General features: G+C 46.3%; 1 protein-coding gene across 23 annotated transcripts in view; it reads right to left on the bottom strand.

Annotated features, from left to right (window-relative positions):
• The window catches only part of TACC2 (transforming acidic coiled-coil containing protein 2), a 259,898-nt gene that overhangs the window by 187,399 nt on the left and 46,557 nt on the right, over nt 1–25,942 (bottom strand). For all 23 annotated transcript variants that reach the window (XM_017508626.2, XM_037731397.1, XM_017508606.2 and 20 more), the window contains one exon: nt 18,609–18,721. In XM_017508626.2, the coding sequence (XP_017364115.1) occupies nt 18,609–18,721 (113 nt within the window). The remainder of the gene's footprint in view (nt 1–18,608; nt 18,722–25,942) is intronic.

Here is a 25,942-nt window from a genome sequence, read left to right as displayed (position 1 = left end):
TTTTAAACCTGGTAAGTGTTAGTTAGACTTTTTTTTTTTTTTCAGACAGGGTCTTCCTCTGTTGCCCAGGCTGGAGTAGAGTGGTATAATCTCAGCTCACTGCAACCTCTGCCTCAAAGCTCAAGTGATTCTCCCACCTCAGCCTCCTGAGTAACTGGGACTACAGGCATGCACTACCACACCTGGCTAATTTTCTTAGTCTTTCTAGAGACAGGGTTTTTCTATGTTTCCCAGGCTGGGAACTCAAACTTCTGAGCTAAAGCAATCAGCCCACCTCAGTCTCCCAAAGTGCTAGGATTATAGGCATGAGCCACCATGCCCAGCCTATATTCCTTCTTGATAAGACTTGTAGCATGAATTAAAATCATTTTCCTGCCACAGTAAACATTGTACAAAACAGGGAACATAGTAGAAATGTTCCTTGATGACCGAAAATCTTTCAGAGAATTTGGGGCATCCTCTGACCCATAAGACGTTACTGGTGCTACCTGTCTCAGACTGAGCTCATGTGTCCCGAGTTCAAAATGTGATGAAGACTTTCTTTTTAGAATAAATCCCTATTGCCAGTCTATTCTGCTGAGATCGTCTCTCTCTAATCCCATTGATCTAAATTAGGGGAAAAAAGTGGATGAGTCAGCATTACTGGGCGCCAAGCTGGCTCAGTGTCAAAGAAATGAAGCTCATCCAGCTTCCTTCCCAGCACTAATACAGCTGCAGTGACAGGTTTGGGAAGATTAAGCACTGTCAAAGTTGGCATTTGAGGTCACAGCAAGACACAGGAGAGACTGTGAGTGTCGGTGATGCAAGGAGCTCATGTAGACAGAAGAGAAACAACTATGCCCACAGCATCTTCTCTCTTATTCTTTCATTCTAGAAGCGTCTCCTCATCTCTTCCAAAATAAATGCCAGGTGTTTTTGCTGCATTCCCATTTAAAACCCAAGAAAGGAACGTGATATGGTAGCTTTTCAATGTTTTCAGAGAGCCTAGGTTGGAAGACATCATATGAAGACTTGTTAACTATAAAAAGGACTGGACTAACGGAGGGTTAGCTACAAAGGAGACAGGGGAAAGGAGGAGCAGTAATCCCTGGAGACAGAAGAAGAAAACAACGAGACAAGCCTTGCTGTTATCCCCACTGAAGGTCTGGAGAAAGTGGCACAGAGAGGGAGGTTTCAGATTGTTGGAAACAGATGCTCAGTGCCGCAGAGAAATCAGCCCTGAGACTGAGGATCTTTCAGCAAGCAATTTTTACCTCCTGGACTGCAGAAAGGGTACCCTCACTAGCCATCTTGCCATGAGAGTACAATGAACAAAGGAAAAGCAGACGTATTTATCCCTTACACATTTGGGGTTATTCTTACTGCTGTGTCTGATCTCTGTTGGCTGGAGCAGGACCTCACAATGTAAACTAAAACCCAATTGGCTAACAACTTAAAACTTTTTAAACAGGTAAAAGCAATGGCGAACTGGGAGCATGTCCAGCACAGGTACCTTGGTTAAAGTACAAGGGCACAGAATGTACTACGTGCCTGTACGCATGGCATGTTTAACAGCTACATAGGATAGGGCTTAACAAAGAGTTATTAGCACACTTATGATTTATTCTTCAATGAGAAAGGAAACTTTGAAGAGGAACTTTTACTTCCCACACAGGTGGTGCCCAACAGTCTCCCTGACTTTAGGTGAAGCTGCGTATCTGGGGAGACCGAGGCAGCTGCAGTTCCCAGGGCAGAATACTAGAGAGAAGAGGACTCAACAGAGAGAACCCCAGAGACGGGCAAAGGACTGATCAGCATGTGCTGGTGTAGAAACCCCCTGAGGCGAGGCACAGAACACCTGAAAGGTTTAGGAGCAATGCTCAAAGCTCACACAGAGCTGCGAATAGTTCCTGTTCCCACCAGCCAGAGTGGAACACCTCATAACTCACAGGGCATCTCTTAGGGCATTAAGACAGGTTTTGCCTCAGTGGTGGGGAAGATTAATCCTCACCTAAACACTGTTCTCATTCCATTTACCAAAGCGAGATGCAAAGGATTAAGCTGTTTCAAATAACTTAACTGCATCCCAGAGCAAAGCTCAATACTATTTATAGGAATACAAAAATATCCAGAACCCACAAAGCTTAAAGTCCACAGTGACTAGCCTGCAAGCAGGGAAATGTGACCCACAACGAAAAAAAAATCGCATAATTTGTCTTGAACCCAGAAGTTACACAGATGATAGAAATAGTACACAAGGACTTTTTTTCACGAATGATAACTGTGTTCCATATGTTCAGGAGGATAGAGGGAAGACTGAGTATGTTAAGCACAGATGGAAAACGTAAAAAAGACTCAAATCAAACTTCTAGAGATGAAAACTACGATGTCCAAATAAAAAACTCACTGGGTGAAATTAATGACAGGTTAGCCACTGCAGAGAAAAAGACTAGTGAACTTGAAGCTATAGCAATAAAAATGCTCCAAAATGGAACACAGAGAGAATTAAGACGGAAAGAAATAACAAAAAATAAAATAAAATAAAACATCAGTGAACCGTGACACAAACTCAAGTAACCAAATGTATTTGTAATTAGAGTTCCCACAGGAGGAGGGATAATAAAAAATACTTGAAGAAATAATGACCAAAAAGTCCCCAAATATGATGTAAATGATGAACCAATATATCCAATAATCTCAACTAATGCCAAGCATAAGAAACAGTGAGGGCCAGATACAGTGGCTCACACCTGTAATCCCAGCACTTTGGGAGGCCAAGGCAGGTGGATCACTTGAGGTCAGAAGTTTGAGACCAGCCTGGTCAACATGGTAAAACCCCCATCTCTACTAAAATACAGAAATTAGCCAGGTGTGGTGGCATGTGCCTATAATCCCAGCTACTTGGGAAGCTGAGGCAGGAGAATTGCTTGAACCTGGGAGGGAGAGGTCACAATGAGCCAAGATCACACCACTGGCCTGTAGCCTGGGCGACAGAATAAGACTCTGTCTCAAAAAAGAAAGGAAAAGAAAAGAAACCATGAGAAACCTACAACAAGGCATATTGTAACCAAACTGCTACAAACCAGTGAAAAATATTAAAGGTAGCCGGGGAAAAAAAGAACAAAGGTAAGAATTCTGCTGGAAATAATGAAAGTCAGAGTACAATAACACAGTATCTTTAAAGTGTTGAAAGAAAAAAACTGTCTACCTAGAACTCTTTGCCAAGTCAAAATATTTTTCTAAAACAGGTGAAATAAATACTTTTCCAGACATACAAAAGCTAAAAGAATAACCCCTAGCAGACCTGCATTTCAAGAAATGTTAAAGGAAGACCTTCAAGCAGAAAGAAAATGTGAAATGGCAATCAGGATGTACACAACAGAATAAAGAACATCGGAAAATGGTAACTATGCGAGTAAATACAGTCTCTTTTTCCTTATTACTTAACTCTCTTTTAGAGATAATTGGCTGATTAAAGCACAAATAATGTGTATTATGGGATGTGTAGCTCATGTAGAAAGACAAAATGGCACAAAGGCCAAAAGGGATGGAATGGAAGCATACTGTTGTAAGTCTCTTGTAATATATGTAAAATGATATAATCATTTGCAAGTAGATTGTGAGATATTAAAGATGTATGTTATAGGTCCTAAAGCAACCACTAAAATAACACAAATAGTGGTAGCTAATAAAATAATCCAAAAGAAGGCAAAAAAGGAGGAAATATGAAACTATAGATTTAAACTAACCAAATTAATAATCACATTAAATGTGAATGTTATAAACACTCCAGTTAAAAGGCACATATTTTCAGGCTGGGCAACAGTGGCTCATGTCTGTAATTCCAAAACTTTGGGAGGCCGAGGTGGGTGGATCACTTGAGGTCAGGAGTTCAAGACCAGCCTGGCCAACATGGTGAAACCCCATCTCTACTAAAAATAGCTGGGCATGGTGGCAGGTGCCTGTAGTCCCAACTACTCAGGAGACTGAGGCAGGAGAATGGCTTGAACTTGGGAGGTAGAGGCTGCAGTGAGCCAAGATCACACCATTGCACTGGTGTGATAGAGTAGCCTGGGTGATAGAGTGCCACTCTGTCTCAAAAAAAAAAAAAAGTATAGATTTTCAGAGTGGATTAATAAAACAAGATCCAACTATATGCTGCCTACAATATAGGTACTTAATTTTTTTAAACCACAAATAGGCTAAACATAAAAGAATGGCAAAAGGGAAAGATGTACTATGCAAACATTAATCAGGCCATTATGTCTGTATTATATAAGACAAAATAGATTTTGTAGCAAAAAAAAAATATTATAGGCACAAAGAAGATAATTTCACAATGATTAAGAATTCAAAAAATTGAATATAAATTCAATAAAATAAATTCCACATAAATTCGAAATTTTATACATTCTAAAATAAAGATGAAAAATTCTAAAAATCTTTGTCTAATAGCAGAGCTTCAAAATACAAGAAGCAAAAACTGGTAGAACTGAAAGGAGTAATGGACAAATCCACAATTACAGTCTGGTATTTCCAAACCCCTCTCTCAATAACTGAACAAGTGGATAGAAAATCAGTGTGGATACAGATGACCTGAACAGCACTATGGCCAACTTGACCTAATTAACACTTTTAAACACCGCCTTGTAACAGCAAAATAACATTTTATTCAAGTACAGATGGAACATGTGCAAGGGAGACCACATTCTGTGCATAAATTTGAGATGATTCAAGTTATACAAAGTATCTTATCTGGCTACAATGAAAGTAAGTTAGAAATCAAAAACAGAAAGATGTCTGGAAAATCCTCAACTATTTGGAAACAATAACACGTTTCTGAATAGCCCATGAATAAAAGAAGAAAGAAAGAGGGAAACTAAAGTATTTGAACAGAATGAAAATGAAAACAGAAATATCAAAATTTGTGGGATGCAGCTAAAACAGGACTCAGTGTGACATTTACAGCACGAAAGTCTTATATTTTAAATAGGTCTCTAATCAATGATGCCAGCTTCTCACCTAAGAACCTATAGAGACACTGGTCACACAACAATGTAATTATACCTAATACTCCTGAACTGTACACTTTGAAATGATTAGGAAGTTAATTTTATGTTCCACCCTTTTACCATAATAAAAAATAATTTAAAAAATCAACAAGTATCAGTGTATAAAAGAAACCAGACAGCAAAGCATATATACTGTTTGATTCATTTATATAGAGTTCAAAACCAATCAATGGTGACAGATGGCAGTTTAGTTGTTACTCTTGGGCAGGAGTATTGACTGGGAAGGAACAAGAGAGAACAATGCGGTGTGATGAAACTGACCTAGATCTGTAACTGGGTATGATAACACAGGTGTACAGGAGCGTAAGCATTCATCCAGCTCTCAAAGTTAGACAACTCACAGTGTGTCTCTGATACCAATAAAACAGGAATTAGAAAGAAAGAAACTGTAGAGTCCCTGAAAAGAGAGTGATTGCCAAGAATGTGAGGATGGAGGGCGGGGAATGGGTGGAGCCTAAGAGGTTTTTAAGGCAGTGAAACTAACTAACATCCTAACGATGGAGACATGACATTATGCATTTGTCAAATCCATAGAACATATAACACAAACTGAACCTAAATGTAAACTACAGTGAGTCCTCAATGTTGTCCAGTGGCTCTTGGGAACTGCATAACCATATTATTGTAGGTTCTCCAATACTATGGTTTTTGTTCGATGTAGTTTCAGTATAATGATGAGAAAAAAAACTGGTCTCATTATATGTCATTTCACTTAAAATTGCAGTTTCTGAGAACCTACTAATGACACTGAGTGAGAACTTACTGTATAGACTGTAATTAGTAATAATGTATCAATATTGGCTAATTAATTGAAACAAATATACCACATTAATACAAGGTGTTAATAATAGAGAAAACTGTATGGAGGGGGGAAGGGTGGTGGGAACTCTTCTGTACTAGCGACATGATTTTTTGGTAACCTAAAACTGTGCGGAAAATAGCCTATTAATTATTTTTAAAGTGCATAGACATATATAAATTGTATATATACACACAGACACACACATTTTTTGTTGTTGCTGTTTGAGTTGGAGTCTCGCTCTGTCACTCAAGCCGGAGCACAGTGGCACCATCTCAGCTCACTGCAACCTCTGCCTCCTGGGTTCAAGAGATTCTCCTGCCTTAGCCTCCCGAGTAGCTGCGACCACAGGCAGGCACCACTACGCCCAGCTCATTTTTGTATTTTTAGTAGAAACAGGGTTTCACCATGTCAGCCAGGCTAGTCTCGAACTCCTGACCTCAAGTGATCTGCCTGCCTCAGCCTCCCAAAGTGCTGGGATTACAGGAGTGAGCCACCATGCCCAGCCACACACACACATTTCTATAGAGGTGTGTGTGTGTATACATATATATACTATAATATATAATATGTATAATATATACATATTTTTAATATATATGTGAATATATACATATATTATGTATAATATATACATATATTATGTAAACATCTTGTATAATATATATGCACACTTAATATGCCACCTAACAAAATATAGCTAACTCACAGTCAATAAAGAAAGGAACTAGAAGAAAGCAGAAGAGTGTGAGGACAACACACTAACATTGTGAAAGCCATTGTCTGCACATGGTAGGCGCCTCGGTGATTGTCTCCTCTCCACACTGCACTCTTCGCTATGTTCCAAGTTGCTACAATAAGCAGGTATTATCTCATAATGGAAAAATACTCCTCTTCCCTCTTTTTTAAAGCCTCAAATGCTCTGTTGAAACCAGAGGAGGAGAAAGCAGGCACACACCTAATTCAGCACATGATCTTCTTTTTCAGCCATGTCAAAAGTCAGGAGCTCACTCCTCCTCTCCCTCCCACTCTCCTCTCTGTGTTTACTTCCTGCCAAAGATAAATAATGAGTCAGAAGCCGGACAAGGAGGCGGAGGCTGCTCTCAGCTCTGCCTGACACACCCTGGCTGCGCAGGAGCATAGGAATTGATCTTAGAGTCCACCAAAGTTTGGAAGGAACAGAACAGGCCACTTGGGGAATGCAGGGCTGGGTCCTTAAGAGCTGGCCCCAGCCAATGCGCAAAACACAGCTCAGATCTTTTTGAGTTTTCTTTTTTCTAAGATCTGATCCTGTTTATAGAAAAATTGAGTTTTAAGGATTGACTAAGGTTCACTTTCTAATTATGGAGACCACAACACAAATACTTTCAGACACCTGTGAGAGTGAGTTATGAGTCTGGGTTTCAGGTAGCATCAAACCAGGCTGGATCCTAGTCCACCACCCGGTCTGTGTGACCTCGGACAAGTTCCTTAACCTCTCTAAGCCCTGATTTCCTCATATGGGCCCCTTAGGTCATCTACAGCCATACACACAGAGCTGCCAGATGAGGTGATACGTGTGGCCCTGGGCCCAATGCCAGCTTGCAGCAGACCGAGTCCACAAATGACAGTGAAAGGGAGTAGTAGGAAACATGCTGGCCTTCAATTTAAATCCCATTTATCTCGTTTTTTCAAACTATCTTTCTTCTTTTTTTTTTTTTTTTTTGAGACAGAGTGTCGCTGTGTCACCAGGCTGGAGTGCAGTGGTGCAATCTTGGCTCACTGCAACCTCCTCTCCCCGAGTTCAAGCGATTCTCCTTCCTAAGCCTCCCGAGTAGCTGGGGCTACAGGAGCTCGCCACCAGGCCAAGCTAATTTTTGTATTTTTAGTAGAGACAGTGTTTCACCATATTGGCCAGGATGGTCCCGAACTCTTGACCTTGTGATCCGCCTGCCTCGGCCTCCCAAAGTGCTGGGATTACCGGCGAGAGCCACGGCAACCAGCTTCAAACCATCTTTCTACCCCTCCCCATAGCTACTGCTCTCCGACACCAAAGATGTTTTTGTTCTAACCAGGAGTTTGTCTTCTGAAAAAGCCAAGAGGTTAAGCTTAATATTATTCTATGTCTCCTGCCTCCCAGATGTAAAGAAGCTCTGAAGTGTCCTAAAGTCTATGTGTCTAGTCCTTCTTACATCCTGTTTCCTATGGATCTACCATAATGACAGGGACTCTCTGCCTAGGACTGTCTTCTCCCATAATCCTCTACTTTCACTCAGTTTTGAAGACCCAGGTCCAAGAAACCTCCCCTGGAGACCTCTCCTGGTTCTCCACAGCAGAGCTAGCTCCTCTTTCCCCACCCCTGTGCTCCCAGAGACTCCACCTATGGCATTTAGCTTGTTCTAGAATTATTCATTTGCATACCTTTTTTTTTTTTTTTTTTTGAGACAGAGTCTCACTCTACTGCCCATGCTGGAGTGCAGTAGTGTGATCTCGGCTCACTGCAACCTCCACCTCCGGGGTTCAAATGATTCTCCTGCCACAGCCTCCTGAGCAGCTGAGAGGCTGCCTGCCACCATGCCCAGGCAATTTTTGTATTTTTAGTAGAGATGAGATTTCACCATATTGGTCAAGTTGGTCTCGAACTCCTGACCTTGTGATCTGCCCGCCTCGGCCTCCCAAAGCGCTAGGATTACAGGCATAAGCCACCATACCTGGCCTTGCATGCCTTTCACTAGACTGGACTGGACATCTTGCTCATCTTTGTACCTCTAGTCCAGCCCAGAGCTTGACCTGTAGTGGGCAGTGGGCCATGTTTATCAAATACACTAAAACGCCTGACCCCCAAAAAGGCTGGGGTATTAAGGAGCTGGGCATGGAGCAGGAAATGAGCTGTCCCTGAAGCAGAATGGAGAACTCTGCTTTTCTCTCAGAGATGCCAGGCCCTCCTGGGATTCCCCCAGCACAAGCCTGGGTCTGTGATGGTCGGCACTGCATCCTGCTAGCTTCCCCTGGCACCCAGAGGATTTCCTCCTGGAGCCCAGCTCTGTGGCTGCAGAACTCGGCAGACACGCCTGGCCTTAGTGTTTTTCCACATCTGAGCACATGGTCCCACCTGCCCTGTTGCTTAAGCCAAAGCTTCAGGAATCTTCCTTGATTCGTTTCTCCCTCTTTTTTTTTTGAGATGGAGTCTCTGTCGCCCAGCCCTGAGTTCATTGGTGTGATCTTGGCTCATTGCAACCTCCACCTCCAGGGTTGAAGTGGTTCTCCTGCCTTAGCCTCCTGAGCAGCTGGGACTACAGGCATGTGCCACTACGCCCAGCTAATTTTTGTATTTTTAGTATCGACGGGGTTTCGCCATGTTGGCCAGGCTGGTCTCAGACTCCTGGCCTCAGTTGATCCACCCACCTTGGCCTCCCAAAGTGCTGGGATTACAGGCATGAGGCACCAGGCCTGGCCTCTTTTCTCCTTCCCTGTAAATCCAATCTATCAGCAAGTCCTGGCATCTCTGGCTCCAAAATATCCAAAATATGGAAAGTTGCTTACATTTTCTCTACCTTCACTGGTGTCACCTCAGTCCATGCACTCTCAGTGGGTCAAGACCATCCCCAGGTGGGGTGAAAATTGGTTCTTGAGAGGTGAAAAGAGCCTTAGATATTACAACAGTCAATGGTCTCAAAGGCCATAGCACAGAAACACACGCAGCATTCCTGTGGTACTAAACTTTCTTGGAGAGGGAAGGGCAATGGAGAGGAAATGACTCCAAGTTCCTGGCAGGCAGCCAGGAGTGAGTGGCAATAAAAACTAGGTGGAGAAACCCTGCCCTAGTTCCAGGTACCACCACATCTTGCCTGGGGCTTTGTCTGGGGCTCTACTTGGACCCCTTCTTTGACCGCCTGGCCCCCGATCTTGCTTGCATCCTCAGCACGAGAAGGAAATTCAAGTTACTCACCATGGCCTTCAGGGTCCGGGCTTGGCTGACCAGGCCCCTGCCCACCTTGCCACCTCTCACCGTCTCAGTGGTCACCTGTTCCTCTAAAGCATGGAATTCTTCCTCCTCAGGCCCTTTCCACTGCGTGTCCCTCCACCTGGAATGCCTGGTGCCCTAGGTTCTCCATGTCTGCCTCCTTTTCGTCATTCCAGATTCATTTACCATATCACCTCCTTCTCTGGCCATCTAATCCAGTGCTTCTCAAAGTTTAGGGGGCCAGAATCCCTGGGCTTGTTAAAACACAGATCACTGGGCCCCACCCTGGGTTTCCAGTTCAGTGAGTAGGAGCAGGGGCCAAAATTTTGCACTTCTGAGAAATTCCCAGGTGATGCTGAGGCCACTGGGCCAGAAACCCCACATTGAGAACCACAAATCTAATCTCAAGTAGCTACTTCCCTGTTACTGTCTAGCTTGACACCCTGCTGGGCACCTTTCAGAGCCTTTACACCACCCAAAAGTGTCTCTGTTCTATTTGTTTCCCTGCTCTATGTCTGACTCAACTACAGTGTATTTATCCACTGGAGCTTGGGGGCGTGCTGCCGGCTGCATCCTCACCGCCTAGCACAGGAGCAGGCACACAATAGGTGCCAATAAATATTTGTTGAAAGAAAAAAAAAATAGAGGAGAGAACGGGAGAGGGGCATGGGTCTGCATGAGAATTATCCAAAGTGCAAACAAAAGTTAGCTATCCTTATGGCCTGAGGTGAACCCTAGTCTGTAGCTCCCAAACTTTCTCATGAGACTCGCATGGGATTCTTATTACAAACACAGATTTAGGGGTCTCATCCTAAATCTACTGGTTCACTCTCTTCAAGTAGTGGGGTGGGGGTTGGTCAGGAAATGGGCACTTTAACTGATACTCCAGGCAATTCTGTTAAGGGGGTCCTGGCAATAGCTCACCAGTCCTTAAATTCCCCTGCTCAGAAGAATCACCTGGGGTACGTATTAAAAACACAGATGGCCAGGCCAAGTGGCTCACCTCGGCCTAGCTCTCACTTTAGATGTCCCAGTACCTAATGTTGGATCTTTCCTTTGGGTTCTTGGTCCAGAACCTTAACATCTTCTTGCCAACTGAAGAATCACGAGGTTCATAAATTTGGGGAGGAAAGCTTTATTTCTTATAAAGGGTTGCAGCCAGCCGGGCGAGGTGGCTCACGCCTGTAATCCCAGCACTTTGAGAAGCCGAGGAAGGCAGTTCACAAGGTCAAGAGATTGAGACCATGCTGGCCAACATGGTGAAACCCCGCCTCTACTAAAAATACAAAACTTAGCCAGGCGTGGTGGTGCATGCTGTAATCCCAGCTACTCGGGAGGCTGAGGCAGGAGAATCACTTGAACCTGGGAGGTGGAGGTTGCAGTGAGCTGAGATCGCACCACTGCACTCCAGCCTGGTGACAGAGCGAGATGCTGTCTCAAAAATTAAAATTAAAATTAAAAAAATAAAGGGTTGCAGCCTGAGACTGGACATCCATCCTGCAGGCTGGGAAGTGACGGAAGCGCTTCCGCACTTTGCAGCAGAAGCCGGAAGCAGGCACTTCAAGGTAGGGACGTGTGACAGGAATTTATGCTGAGCAGGCTCAGTAGACACATTGAACAGGTTATAGGAGGAGCTATGAATATCCATGAAGAGCGGCATGCATGCACAGTAAGCAAACAGACGTGTTACACCCTATGCTCACTTTGGGGTAGAGACAACATTTAAAGGTATTAAATTTAGGCAAAAGGTGATGCAGAGGGCGCGAAGGCGCTCAGTGTGCCAACCCGCTCCACGGCGGGTGGTCTCTCGTGGAAGGAAGGCTGCTCAGCTGCTGTGTCCAAACCACAAAAGAGAAGGCGATCTGGCTGAACCCACTGGTGGAGCGAGTCTTTCAAAAGGGCTGGTTTACTATTTTCTGTTGAACCCTTAGGAAAGAAAGTCTAACGTCAGTCAGTGAAAGTGCGGGTGTGGCAAGGGGTGTCTGACCTCCATCCTGTCAGGGCTGCAAACTCCAGGTTTAAGGTTTCTTTAAGGTCCTTTCAGCCAAGAGGAAGTCTGTTCAGCTGGATGGAGGGCTTAGAATTTTACTCTTATTTCTCATTCTTTGACTTCACCTCTTCTGCCCACACCCAGGCAGTCACCAGGTTCTGTGGGTTCTCCCGTGGGGGATTCCCTCCAGCCACCATCGCTCTACCCCAAGAATATCCCCTAGTGCCAGTCCAGCCAGCACCCCCTGCCCCTCCAATGCGCCCAACACTGCCCCTACCGTTACCTTCAGAACACTTTCCTTGCATACATAAGCCCTTGTTTGTTTTATTTTATTTTTTATTTTATTTTATTTTTGAGATGGAGCCGCACTCTTGTCACCTAGCTGGAGTGCGGTGGCACGATCTCGGCTCACTGCAACATCCGTCTCCTGGGTTCAAGCGATTCTCCTGCCTCAGCCTCTCCAATAGCTGGGACTACAGGTGCGCGACACCATGCCCAGCTAATTTTTGTAATTTTAGTAGAGATAGAGTTTCACCAGGTTGACCAGACTGGTCTTGAACTCCTGACCTCACATGATCCGCCTGCCTCGGCCTCTCAAACTGCTGGGATTACAGGCATGAGGCACTGTGCCTGGCCCAGCCCTTGTTTAAAAGCAAACAAGCCACAAAGTACTTCCCTAGCTTCCTGTTACTTGCAGGATAAAATCTCAACCCCTCATCTGACTGATGGATTCTCCTCATTCCTTGTTTTCAGTGAATGTCCACCACCTCTGTCTGCGCTCACTTCCGGTTCAGCCCTAGAGAGGTCCAGTTCAGGAATTCTGCTCCTCCTGGAATGGCCCCTAGAGCCTGCCCCTTTCACTCAAGCTCCCTCCATCCCTACTAGGAGACCCTCTTTGTCCACTCTAGCCCTCAGGGAAGGCTTCTTCTGAGCCCCAACAGCACTGGGCTGAGGCGGTCACTCAGCTGCGTGGCAGAATGCAGCAGTCCTCATTGCGTGGTCCCTGGACCAGCGACACTAATCGTGATAACTTATTGGAAATGCTCCTTCCCAGGCCTCACCACAGACCAGCTGCATCAGACCCTCCGGAGGTGAGGCCCAGCAATCTGTGTCTTAATCAGCCTTGCAGGTGATCTTGATGCCCACTCAAGTTTGAGAACCATCAGATAACAGCTAAGACTCCGGGCTGTTAAGTTTCCACTCTCCTTCATTCGGTGACAAAGTGAGACAGGGTACGGACGGGACTTGGCCCCCATCCTGACTCTACCAGACCTTGCATACCCCATCTGGTACCATCTTTGTTGACCAGGAGACCTTGAAGAAGCTAAGGTAAGCAGCATTTCACCATCATCTTACTCAGGGGAGTGAACCCTATTGCCCGCATGCACGCAAGTCCAGAAGAATGACCCATTTTCACCCCTGCCTCATTATAATACTAAAATCCCCATCCAGGCGGAACTTAACTGCCATTTTTTGGGTTTCGTTTTGTTTTATAAACTTTCATTTTAAGTTCAAAGGTACACGTGCAGGTTTGTTACACAGGTGAACTCGTGTCATGGGGGTTTGTCGTAGAGATTATTTCATCGCCCAGGTATGAAGCCTAGTGCCCGTTAGTTAGTTTTCCTGATCCTCTGCCTCCTCCCAGCTTCCTCCCTCCCATAGGCCCCAGCGTGTGTTGTTCCCTTCTACGTGTCCATGTGTTCTCATCATTTAGCTCCCACTTACAAGTGAAAACATGCAGTGTTTGGTTTTCTGTTCCAGTGTTAGTTTACTAAGGATAATGACCTCCAGCTCCAACCATGTCACTGCATCTCTGCCATTTGTTGATCATGCAATACATGGCCTAACATGCTCTTTCACTACCTGTGCACTCTGTGCTCTACCCCGCACATGTAACCATTCCCATACCTCATGCTTGTTCATGTCACCCCCTTTTTTTTTTTGGAGATGGAGTCTTGCTCTGTCACCCAGGCTGGAGGGCAGTGGCCTTATCTCAGCTCACTACAACTTCCACCTCTGGAGTTCAAGCAATTCTCCTGCCTCTGAGTCTGCCTCAGCCTACCAAGTAGCTGGGACTACAGGCGCATGCCGCCATGCCCAGCTAATTTTTTATATATTAGTAGAGACGGGGTTTCACCGTGTTGCCCAAGCTGGTCTCGAACTCCTGAGCTCAAGCAATCCACCCGCCAGCCTTGGCCTCCCAAAGTGCTGGGAGTACAGGCATGAGCCACCACACCTGGCCCACCCTTCTTAAAACACCAAAAAGACCTGTCCTCGGGGAGCCAGCTAGAGAACTCTGCTCCAGTGCTATCTCCTTTGTGTTCAAACATAAGCCCCTCACAAAGCCTTGTTTGCAAGATTTGCATGGTCTTGTGTCAGTTGCCATTGCTGGCAGCCTAAGCACTGTGGTCAGTAATCAAAGGCGCCAGGAATTCAGCTAGGAATCACTCGGGGCACTCCCTGGCTGAGTCTCACTCCCTGAGAAAAGGCAGTCATCTCTGAAACACTGTCCTTGGCCTTTCCAGAAGGAAGAGCAAGTATGACATGGGAGCACAGGAAATGGCCAATGTCCAACCATTTTTGACCTACCTAAACGGCAATTTCCTCTGGTACAATCTAATATTAAAGTTCCATTATCTGGCAAAAGGAAAAAGCTGTTGAGTCACTGGTTGGTGATATCCGAGGAGGGCGGACCCAGGACCAGTCCAAACTGGACATCCAGGTCAGCTGTGCTGGTGTGGACACTACCGAGCAGAAAGAAGTGCTACTATGGTTAAGCCTCACCCCAGGAGGCTGGGATCATTCTCCCTCAAGAACCCGGGAGCCTGCACAGGGATGGTCATCAGGGAGGCACCTCCCAGACTCCGGGCAGTTGAACTATGCTGGGCTAAGTTACAACAGCGACACCACGTGGCAACCGGAAAGCAAGGCAGCTGAACTGATGGTACCCTGCACTCTTCCTATTGAAGAATTTACCTGCTTTGGGGATGTGTAGACCCCATGTTCTAGAATAATTTGGAGGGAGGGAAGAGCCTCAAGGAGAAACAATGGACTTTCTACTTCTAAAGTAGGTTACATCATGCTCCAAGCCTCAGTTTCCTCATCTGTAGAGTGGAGACAATGCCTGAGCAGAGGGACCTTTGGGAATATAACACATGCATTCTCCCTATTCTTCCCTTGCTCCATGCCCAGCAGGTGGCCACTGCAGGCCCTTCTGTGTTTTCTCCTTCTGGAGTTTTTCCAAGTAGAAAACAGAAAGAGTTGCAGGTCAATGGATCTTCCCACCTTTCGTAAAAGCTTACATCCTCCGAAGAGAAAATGCCGGTTGTCCAATGAGGCCAAGGGACAGATGCCTCAAGGTCAATGCGCCTGACAGTGGAGAGAAAGGGCCCTGGGCAGTGGGGAATCTCTGAGAGTCCCTCTCTACCTCTAGACCATGTCCTTGTGCTCAGAGTGGAAAAAGCAGGAAGGGTGCTCAAGGAAACAGCCAAGGGGCTCCCAAAGCCTCACCAAAGATTTCTTCCTGCCTGCAGTGGCGGAGAAGCAGCACGGTGGTCACTGGTATCACAGGGAAGGTGCTGGGGTTAGGGAGGGAATGGATGATGGCCTCAATGCAGCAGGCTCTGGAGAGGGCAGTCTGAAGGATAGCTGCCCTGGGTGATATGGTTTGGCCGTGTCCCCACCCAAATCTCATCTTGAATTCCCACGTGTTGCAGGAGGAACCCGGTGGGAGGTGATTGAGTCAAGGGGGCTGGTCTTAAACTCCCTGCACCAGCTCTCTTTTCTTTGCCTGCTGCCAATCACATAAGGTGTGACTTGCTCCTCCTTGCCTTCTGCCATGATTGTGAGGCCTCCCCAGCCACGCGGAACTGTGAGTTCTTCATTAAACCTCTTTTCTTTGTAAATTGCCCAGTCTTAGGTATGTCCTTATCAGCAGTGTGAAAATGGACTAATACCCTGGGGATACTCACCAGCCTGGCAGAGTAAGGACTCAGGATCAAAACTGAATATATTTTTTAAAAATGCAATGGGGCCAGGGGCAGTGGCTCACACCTGTAATCCCAGCACTTTGGGAGGCCAAGGCAGGCGGATCACTAGGTCAGGAGATCAAGACCATCCTGACCAACTTGGTAAAACCCGGTCTCTACTAAAATACAAAAATTAGCTGGGCCTGGTGGCATGTGCCTGTAATCCTAGCTACTCGGGAGACTGAGGCAGGAGAATCGCTTGAACCAGAGAATCAGAGGTTGCAGTGAGCTGAGATTGTGCCACTGCACTCCACCCTGGCAACAGAGTGAGACTCTGTCTCAAAAAACATTAAAAAATGCAATGATCTATTGCTCACACAGAGCATTTGGCACAGTGCGGGCACCCATATTGAAATGAACGTTAAATGCTCTTTATCCTTCTTGGTGATGCCAAGGACGGGTGACTCACTGAAACTGCACACAGGAGCCTGCTCAGTCAGGAGCGATGGACTCAGGACTGGACCCACTGTCAGCCCTTGCAGAGTAGGGGGCCTGTTCCTTCTTGATAGATGGTTTCTGAGTTCATACAGTGCCCTGCACTACAGACACACATTTATGGAGGAGAGTCGTGTTTTTAATTCTGAACAGGAAGCTGCTTTTTTGAGCATGTTCTTGGAAGGAACCTCTTTTTTTTTTTTTTTTTTTTTTTTTTGAGGTTGAGTATTTCTCTGTCATCCAGGCTGGAGTGCAGTGGTGCGATCTTGACTCACCACAACCTCCAACTCCCAGGCTCGAGTGATTCTCCTGCCTCAGCCTCCTGGGTAGCTGGGATTACAGGCACGTGCCACCACACCCAGCTAATTCTTGTATTTTTAGTAGAGACGGGGTTTCAGCATGTTGGTCAGGATGGTCTTGATCTCCTGACCTTGTGATCCACCCGCCTCAGTTTCCCAAAGTGCTGGGATTACAGGTGTGAGCCACTGTGCCTGACCAGAAGGCACCTTTTTTTATGCTCAATTTGCATGCCAATGAGACGCCATTCTTCCAGGGAAAAGTAATAATTGACTAAAGCTGGGGAACAAGCAACAAAAGCCCTTAGAGCCGCTGCTCCTCTTCAGCGCAGCTGTGACACAGGCCTCGAGCGATTCCCAGGCCCCACCAGGAGGGAGACAGGAGAGCTGGAGCCCGGGCCTCAGCCAGAGTGCCCTCCCCTGTGTGGGATTCCAGAAAAGACAAATCCGTTCACTAGTTTCATAGTCATCTGGAGCCAATTTAGAGGTCTCATTAGAACCAAAGACTAAACCTTTGTCCTGTGACCCTGATGAAAAGTTCATAGAAATGGAACAGCCACGGGGGTCTGGGGAGGTAAAGGAGGTACCATCTTTAGCAGAGAAGAGAGATCAAAGATGCTGTTTGAGACATCATTCTCCGATTCCCTCAGCAAAAAACACGCTGCCCCATCTGATTGCCTTTTCCCTAAAGAAATCCAGAGCTCCTGCCAAGATGCCCCAAGTGCCTCCTCTGGAAAGCCACATTGCATAAGCCACCCAGAAAATAATGACCCCAGCATGGAAATTCCTGCCACCAGGGGTTGCTCTTACTTACCCAAAGCAAAAAAATGTCACTTTGAGTCTTAAGGTTTTGAAAAGCTATGAAGTAGCATGTGACCCAATGTTTCATTGTCTATGACGGGCTGATCATTCAATTTTGCATTTTTGTTCCATAGTGTTCCTGTTCATTTGTTTCCTGTAAAGCCTGTCACGATAGACTCCTGGGAGCTGGACTCCAATTGTTCAGGAGAGTTTTTCTCACCAATTCCACAACCCGTTTGTGAGTTGAACCCACAAGCAGTTATTAAGTGCCCCCAGCGTTCCTGGTGTGTGTCCATGCTGGACACCAGGTGCTCGAGTCTGCTGGACTACTGCTGTGTATCCCCCAAAACTATGACTATGGGGCCTACAAGGGGAGATGTCCAGGAGAGAGCCCCATCAGGGAGTCCTAGGGCCTGGCTGTGGCTCATAATAAGAGCCAGTGACCATCTGGGCACAGTGGCTCACACCTGTAGTCCCAGCAGTTTGGGAGGCCACGGTAGGTGGATCACCTGAAGTGAGGAGTTCAAGACCAGCCTGGCCAGTATGGTGAAATACTGTCTCTACTAAAAATACAAAAATTAGCTGGGCATTGTGGCAGGCACCTGTAATCCCAGTTACTTAGGAGGCTGAGGCAGGAGAATCGCTTGAACCAGGGAGGCAGAGGTTGCAGTGAGCTGAGATCATGCCACTGCACTCCAGCCTAGGCGAGACTCCATCACAAAAAAAAAAAAGAAAAAGAAAAAGAAAAAAAAGGCAGTGACTCGTGGACCACCCCTGCACTGGCCACATCCCACTGCCACAGTTGGTTTCTGGGGTTCATCTGCCAGCCTCCCTGGGACGAAGGGCATGTGTGGCTTTGGTCATTGTGCCCTCAGTCCTCTGTTTCATGGCTCAGTCCTCTCAATGGTCACCACACTGGGATACAGACTCTACTTAGCCACAGACTAGACGCTGATAAACCCCTGGGAACCCTTGATGTCTTCCATTTTAAGTTCTGACAATGAAGATAGGCTGGAGTGTGGCTGGAATTGAAGTCTATAATTACTAAATTCATCTTTGGGCAGGAAAACAGGATGAATTTTTCAATCATGCAGGCCCAGCCAGAGAGGTCTGTGAACCACTGCTTGGAACATCTCACCACTGAGGACAATATCGTGTGTTTAAGGCTCCAGTTTCCAAAGCAAATGGGGCAAAGCTAATGCTGGAGCAGGCAATGAGTTGCACAGGCCTTGGGCTGCATCCACCCTCCAGAGCCGGCCTCCTACCTGGATGTGTCTCCGTGGTCAGGGCTTCCGGGCGTGTCCTGCTGCTTCCTTTTTATATTCTGGCTGTTCCCAGGTGGTTGCGCAGACCTGGGGGTCTGAGCTGATGAAATCCTCTGAGCCAAGAGAAAGAGAAATTGGAAAGGAAATCAGATAGGAGTCTCTGAAAACACAAAAACATTTATCAACAGTGCACCAACCCCAGCATTCAAGGTAAGGTCATCACTTTTTCTGCCATCCAACGAAGCACCTACCATGTGCAGCGCTGAGCTAGGCTTTGAGGATATATGGGGAGCAAAGCAAAGGTGGCTGCTGCTCTCATACATCAGAGAAGAAACTAAGTTAAGCAATTCCAACTGAATGCTTTCGTAGAAAACCAAAACTGGGCACCTGTCATACTCTGAGGTCGCTTGCTCCCTAGGAGAAGTGGAACCATTTAAACTAAGGCTGAAAGTGTCCGGTTTGTTTGTGGCACTACTAAAATGAAAGCACATTTTCCTCCCTCCACCCCTGATGGCTTCACATACCAGAATTCAGCTGGAAACCCAGGGATAAAACTCACTGAAAGAAGAAAACAATGAAGCCTTAGAAATCTGGACCCAACCACCTGGGATCCTAACCACTCTGAGAGTTGGTCGCCTTCTCTTTCGCTTCCAGGATCAGCTTGTCCCCTGGTAGTTGATTTGTTGTTGTTGTTTTTATAATCTATATCCATAAAGACTAGTTGATTTTTAAAACCAGGATGCAAAAATATAAGGCTCAGTCAAAACTTTAAATCACAGGACAGAGATGAGATTTTAAAAAAACAAAACTCAAGTTAACTGATGCTAATTTTGTACAATATAAAAATCAGAAGATGGGAAAGGGCTGTTGTAAACCCGAAGCTGTGTCTCCCAAAGCAGCAATTGTCTTTCTTTTTCTTTTCTTTTTTTTCTGGAGACGAAGTCTTGCTCTGTCATCAGGCTGGAGTGCAGTGGCGTGATCTCAGCTCACTGCAACCTCCACCCCACAGGTTCAAGCGATTCTCCTGCCTCAGCCTCCCGAGAAGCTGGGACTACAGGCACCCACCTAGCTAATTTTTGTATTTTTAGTAGAGACAGGGTTTCACCCTATTGGCCAGGCTGGTCTCAAACTCCTGACCTTGTGATCTGCTCACCTCAGGCTCCCAAAGTGCTGGGATTACAGGCATGAGCCACAGCGCCTGGCTTATTGTCTTTCCTTTTGTTTCCCCAGCAGTGACCCTGTGTCGCCTGCCCCAAACAATACACACCCCTCGTTCTGGGATGGGGTCCACCTTCTTTTAAGAACAGTTCCACCCATACCCTCTCCCCCTGAGGTTCTCATGGAAAAATGCCAGTCATAGTGCCCCATGTCCCTGCCCACTGGAGTGTACATGACACTCAGGTCAAGCCAGGACCTTCTGCGGGATTCCCTGAAGAACCACAGTGGTTCTGGTTGTGGGGTTTCTATAGAAGGTGAGTGCGGGAGTCACCTGCAGCCTTGCTTCCAGCTGTGATAGAAGAAGCAACCACAGCAAGACACAGCAGATCTGGCAGGCGGAGAGAGGCCAAGGTGCTGGGCAGAGGGAGCAGCCCTGTGGGAGCTGTGGCCTCATTCTGCCCCAGCCGTCCAGGGGCCCTGTGATGAGGGGCCGCACGCATTTCCCCTTTTCACCTCAGCTGGTACAAGCTGAAATTCTGTCACTGGCAACTCAGCGTGCATTCCCCGGACCACCAGATCAGCTTGGAGGAAAACAAAGTATTCTGTGGTCAAACACCTTTGACAAGCGCTGCATAATACAGGCCTCTTTTAGACATCCACAGTGTACGTTAGCATGGCAAAGATTCTGAATTCTACAGCAGAATAAATTGCTGAATTTTAATTCAGAGTTTGCCAGAATTTCTTGACTACAGGACTCTTTGTTTATGTACCTCAGTTTAACATCTCACACGACTTGTGTTACATGGAGCACACATTTGAAGACAGCACAAGACCTCATTTCTTTCTCCCTTGCATAAATCTAGCAGATGGTGCAAATCTGTAGGACAGACATTCCCTAGCCCGTGGGCACCTTCGTGAAAATCAGAAGGTGGCCCTCTTCTGGGCCAAATGCATGGCCTGGGAGCAGATCATGCCACTGTGTGAGTTAGAAACAGCTTCCCCAGCCAGGCGCAGTGCCTCATGCCTGTAATCCCAGCACTTTGGGAAGCTGAGGCGAGAGGACTGCTTGAGCCCAGAAGTTTGAGATCAGCCTGGGCAACAAGGTGAAACCCATCTCTACAAAAGAGGAAATGGAAATGGTAAGGAAAGGAAAAGAAATGAAAGGAAGAGGGAGGGAGAGAGAAAGAAAGGAAAGGAAGATCGAGAGAAAAAGGGAGGGAGGGAAGGGAGGAAGGGAGGAAGAGAGGAAGGGAGGGAGGGAGGAGGGAGGAAGGAAGGGAAGGAGGGAGGGAAGGAAGAAGGAAAGGAGGGAGGGAGGGAAGGAGGGAAGGAGAAAGGAAATTAAAAAAAAAAGGCTCCATTCCTCCCCTCACATTGCTCACAGTCTAGGGAGACAGACCCCAGCCCCAGGGCTGCAGGGGTGTGAACACAGAGGGCACCCAAGGAGGACAGTAGGCATGGCTCCTACCTGGGGGTGAAGACAGCCTCCAAGGTCTCCCAGGAAGGGAGAGTCCTCACCCATCAAACTCTATCAACCTCTAGCCCAGGGACTTTGTACATTAATCTTGGCGTTTCTGCAGCACATGTAAAAGCAAATCATCTGCCTAGTCTGCACCTGGGGACCTGTTGAGAGCGTCAGACTTGTTGGATGGGCTGCAGTCCTTGACCTTCAGACACCAGCCTGAAGAGCAAGCTAGCTTTGGCTAGGTTCCCCCTACCTGGTGCACTTCTCTGAGTGGTTGGCCATCTGTGTTCATCCCATTGTGTCCAGGGTAAAATGTAATAGATGCTTCATCTCTCAGGCACGCATACATTCTAGTGCTAACATGAATACTATAGTTCTAAAATTTTCCTTCATTTTAGCTGAAAGACAGAAGGTGGGGAAAATAAAACAACAGCAGCCAGGCACAGTGGTTCACACCTGCAATCCCAGCACTTTGGGAGGCCAACGCAGGTGGATCACCTGAGGTCAGGAGTTCAAGACCAGCCTGACCAATGTGGAGAAACCCCATCTCTACTAAAAGTACAAAATTAGCTGGGTGTGGCAGCGCATGCCTTGTAATCCCAGCTACTTGGGAGGCTGAGGCAGGAGAATTGCTTGAGCCGAGGAGGCAGAGACTGCAGTACACCGAGATCACACCATTGCATTCCATCCTGGGCAACAAGAGCAAAACTCCGTCTCAAAATAAACAAACAGCAATAAATGGTCCCATTATTGAGCATTAACTAATGCCAGGCACTGGGCCAGTATCTTTCCTAAACTATGCCATTGAATCTGCACAACTGTCTTATGAGAAAGATGGATATTTGTGTCCCTGTTTTAGAGCTGAGGCTTTGAGAGGTTTAGTAACTGTGCCAAGACCACACAGCAGTGGAATCTAGACACAACTAATTATCTCTGATCTCAGAGCCAGGACAGGGCATGGAAGTTTGAGCCCTTCCATGGGGCAGTGTTGAAGGAGGCAGAGGGAGTTGGGGATTGGGGATGATTCCTCGCACAAGAGGGGCTGCTAACCCAGAGTTGGCTTGACCTCCATGCTGGCTGAGCCAATCCCTTAATGAGTGCCCCTGCCCTGCCCCGAGGGGCCTCAGCCTCCTGATCTGTGCATCCAAGGACAGTCATTCCCATAGGACAGTGTCAAGACCGTGGAAACTTTCAATCACCTTCAGTTCACACTCTATAATCATCTTCAGAGAAAGATTTCTCTTTTTTTGAGACTGACTCTCACTCTGGTGCCCAGGCTGGAGTGCAGTTGCATGATCTCAGCTCACTGCAACCTCCGCCTCCCAGGTTTAAGCAATTCTCCTGCCTCAGCCTCCTGAGTAGCTGGGCCTACAGGCACGTGACACCATGCCCGGCTAATTTTTGTATTTTTAGTAGAGACGGGGTTTCACCATATTGGCCAGGCTGGTCTTGAACTCCTGATCTCAAGTGATCCACCCACCTTGGCCTCCCAAAGTACTGGGATTATAAACATGAGCCACCATGCCCAGCCAAGATTCTTTATCTATACATCATAAATCTTTGAATGCATGATTCTCACATTTTACTATAATAACTCGAGATTAACAATACAGAGTGAGTAGTATTTTTATATCAGGGTTCTGGATTTTTGAAATTTTAGCCCAATTCCTACTTGTCTGACTGCCATGCAAATCTCAGCTCCTAACACCTGAGGCCAGGCTCCCCTTTCAATCACCACATGACTTGCTGATAATATTCTGCCAATAATTTAGCAGATAAATCTCATGTCCAGTATTCCAGGAGTAAGGTTTCTTTAACTGAAATCTGGAAATAAGGCGAATAACAGCTCAGACAGATGCAAACAACAGATGGAATAAGGAGACAGAGCTTTGCTCCAAGTCCGGGGGGAGAAAGGGACCACGTGTACATTTCCTCAGGCAACTGATTATAACAAGGGCTTGGATTTGTCTTTGAAGAAGAAGATAAAAAGGCAGTCCTCTCTCCCTTTTCAGCTCCACTTTTTCTTTCTTTTTTTTTTTTTTTTTTGAAATGGAGTTTTGTTCTTGTTGCCCAGGCTGGAGGGCAATGGTGCCATCTTGGCTCGCTGCAACCTCCACCTCCCTGGTTCAAGCAATCTCCTGCCTCAGCCCCACAAGTAGCTGGGATTATAGGCATGCGCCACCATGCCCAGCTAATTTTGTAATTTTTTTTAGTAGAGACGGGGTTTCTCCATGTTGGTCAGGCTGGTCTCTGACTCCCGACTTCAGGTGATCCACCCGCCTCAGCCTCAGCCTCAGCCTCCTAAAGTGCTGGGATTACAAGCATGAGCCACTGCTCCCAGCTCACTTCTCTTTCTAGTAGAAAGCTAATCTGCAAGAATGATACTTGTTCTCCCCAACAGAAACTTATCTGGATGGAGGAGTTAAAATAAAAGTAACAGAAATATCTGTGTGAGGCCGGGGGGCGGTAGCTCACACCTGTAATTCCAGCACTTTGGGAGGCTGAGATGGGTGGATCAGATCACAAGGTCAAGAGAGCAAGACCATCCTGGCCAACATGGTGAAACCCCGTCTCTACTAAAAATACAAAAATTAGCTGGGCGTGGTGGCACGTGCCTGTAATCCCAGCTACTCAGGAGGCTAAGACAGGAGAATCACGTGAACCCAGTAGGTGGAGGCTGCAGTGAGCTGAGCTTGTGCCAGTGAACTCCAGCCCAGTGACAGAGCAAGACTGTTTAATAATAATAATAAAAGAACAAGCCGTGTGAATGGCACGTTGCACTTTTCAAAGGTCTTTGACACCCGTCTGATTCTTACAAAATCCCCGTGAGCTATACCAGGCAGGTAAAATAATGTTTTCCATTTTCCTAAGGAGAAACAGAGGCCTGCCTTCTGCCCTCCGCAAGTCTCCTGCCTCGAAGTCCAATGCTGTCTCCACAAGAATACTGACACCCAACATTTACAGAGCATTCTCTCTGCTACAACAGCAGCAACCGATTATGAACACTTTCTATGTGCCAAGTACTGCTCTTTTAAGTGCTTTACATACTTAAACTCATTCAATCCTTAGAACCCAATATTATAGCTAAGAATACCGAGCACAGAGAGGTTAGGCCACTTTCCCAAGGTCACACAGCTTGGAAGTGGTGGAGCCAGGATTTGGACCAGGATGGTTTGGCTCCAGAGTCTGTGCTCTTGTCCCTGCCTTATCCTGCTTCACCATACTGTGGAATTTGTTGCTTTATGGTCTCTGCCATTATGCTGCCATTCTCCAAGAAACTAAAGCAACTAGACATTTGAGAAGAATGTGGCAGGAGCCTAGATTTAATGCCCAGAATAGCACTTGGCATAGAAGAGGCAGTCCACAAATATTTGTTGAATGTATGAAAAATAGATTATTCTTATTTAGTCTGGTGGCCATGTCTGCAAACTGAAGGACGTACCCTCAGCCCTTGGGGCTCTCGCTTTTGCCACATTCCCTAGTGTCTTTGAATCTCCCCTTCCTGTTCCCCATCTTAGCAACGTCTTAAGCTCTATTGCTTACTGGATTCCAAAGGACCTGTGTGTCAACAGGCATCCCTGCAAAACAGCATGCATTTCTAAAGTTACCCTTTCCACTTCCAGATCGCAGGCTGGAAAAGCAATTGGCAAGCCTCGCAGGACACGTGGACTCGCCCAGTTGCTTCTTCACATCTTTCCTTTGCTGCCATTGCTTGACTAAACAGTCTTTCGTTGGCTCTGCAACACTCCAGAGCCTGGAGTCTATTTTAAAGCAATCTTTAAACAGTTTATAGCAATTTTCCAGTCCTAAAAAATATGCTTTGTAAGGAGCTAAAGTATTTCACCATCAAAAAAAAAAAAATAATTCCACTTACCTCTTAAATGCTTCATCACTCTAGACAGACCACAGCTTACTGGTCATGCCAACAGAGTTAATTAAACCATGCTTAACTAACATGGTTATATCATGGCCAGAGTGTCTCCTCAAGTTGCCCCCTCTTTGAATGAGCTCCTTGGGAGCAGCGTGACCACAGGTGAATGCTGGGAAGTGGACCAAAGGTCATCCCCATGGCATTAGGAATTGAATTTCAGAAACAACTGCCAAGCCAGCCAAATATGGAGGAAGAACACATGCTCTGTGCTCGAGCCAGCAGGCTGCCCGTCTTCCCTGTCAAGGGGAGGCAAATGCTCACACCAGTGCTGCTAGATCCTCCCAGATGTTTCTTTACCCCAAAGGCGGCACAAAACATTGGTGAGTACAGCTTGCAAAGGACATCTCAGCCTAACCTAGCAGGTACTCTGTCAGGCCAACAAGCGAAAGGCCACCAGGGCAGAATTTCAGCTTTCTGCAAACGGAATGTTTTCTGATGTGATGTAGCATGACAGAGCAGAAGAAATGAGTGAGCTTCCAAATCAGAGAGAGCTGGGTTTGGGTCCTCACCCTTCCTTTAAAAGATGGAAAATAACAGAATAGAGTTTGACGTGTGATTTTGATGCTTATGCCTCATGAATAGTAAAGGCTGAGTCTAGGTTCTGGGTAGACACTGATGACTAAAGCAGGCAGGGTGTAAAATATTAACTTTAGGAGAAGCTGGGGAAGCATCTGTATGGGAGTTCTCTGTACAATCATTGCAACTTTTCTGTAAATCTGAAAATATTCTTTTTTTTTTCTAGAGATGGGGTTTCACCATATTGGCCAGGCTGGTCTTGAA

The sequence above is a fragment of the Cebus imitator genome, unplaced genomic scaffold, assembly GCF_001604975.1.
Source record: "Cebus imitator isolate Cc_AM_T3 unplaced genomic scaffold, Cebus_imitator-1.0 Scaffold396, whole genome shotgun sequence".
Lineage (NCBI taxonomy): Eukaryota > Metazoa > Chordata > Mammalia > Primates > Cebidae > Cebus > Cebus imitator.
This window is presented reverse-complemented; position numbering and strand designations above follow the sequence as displayed.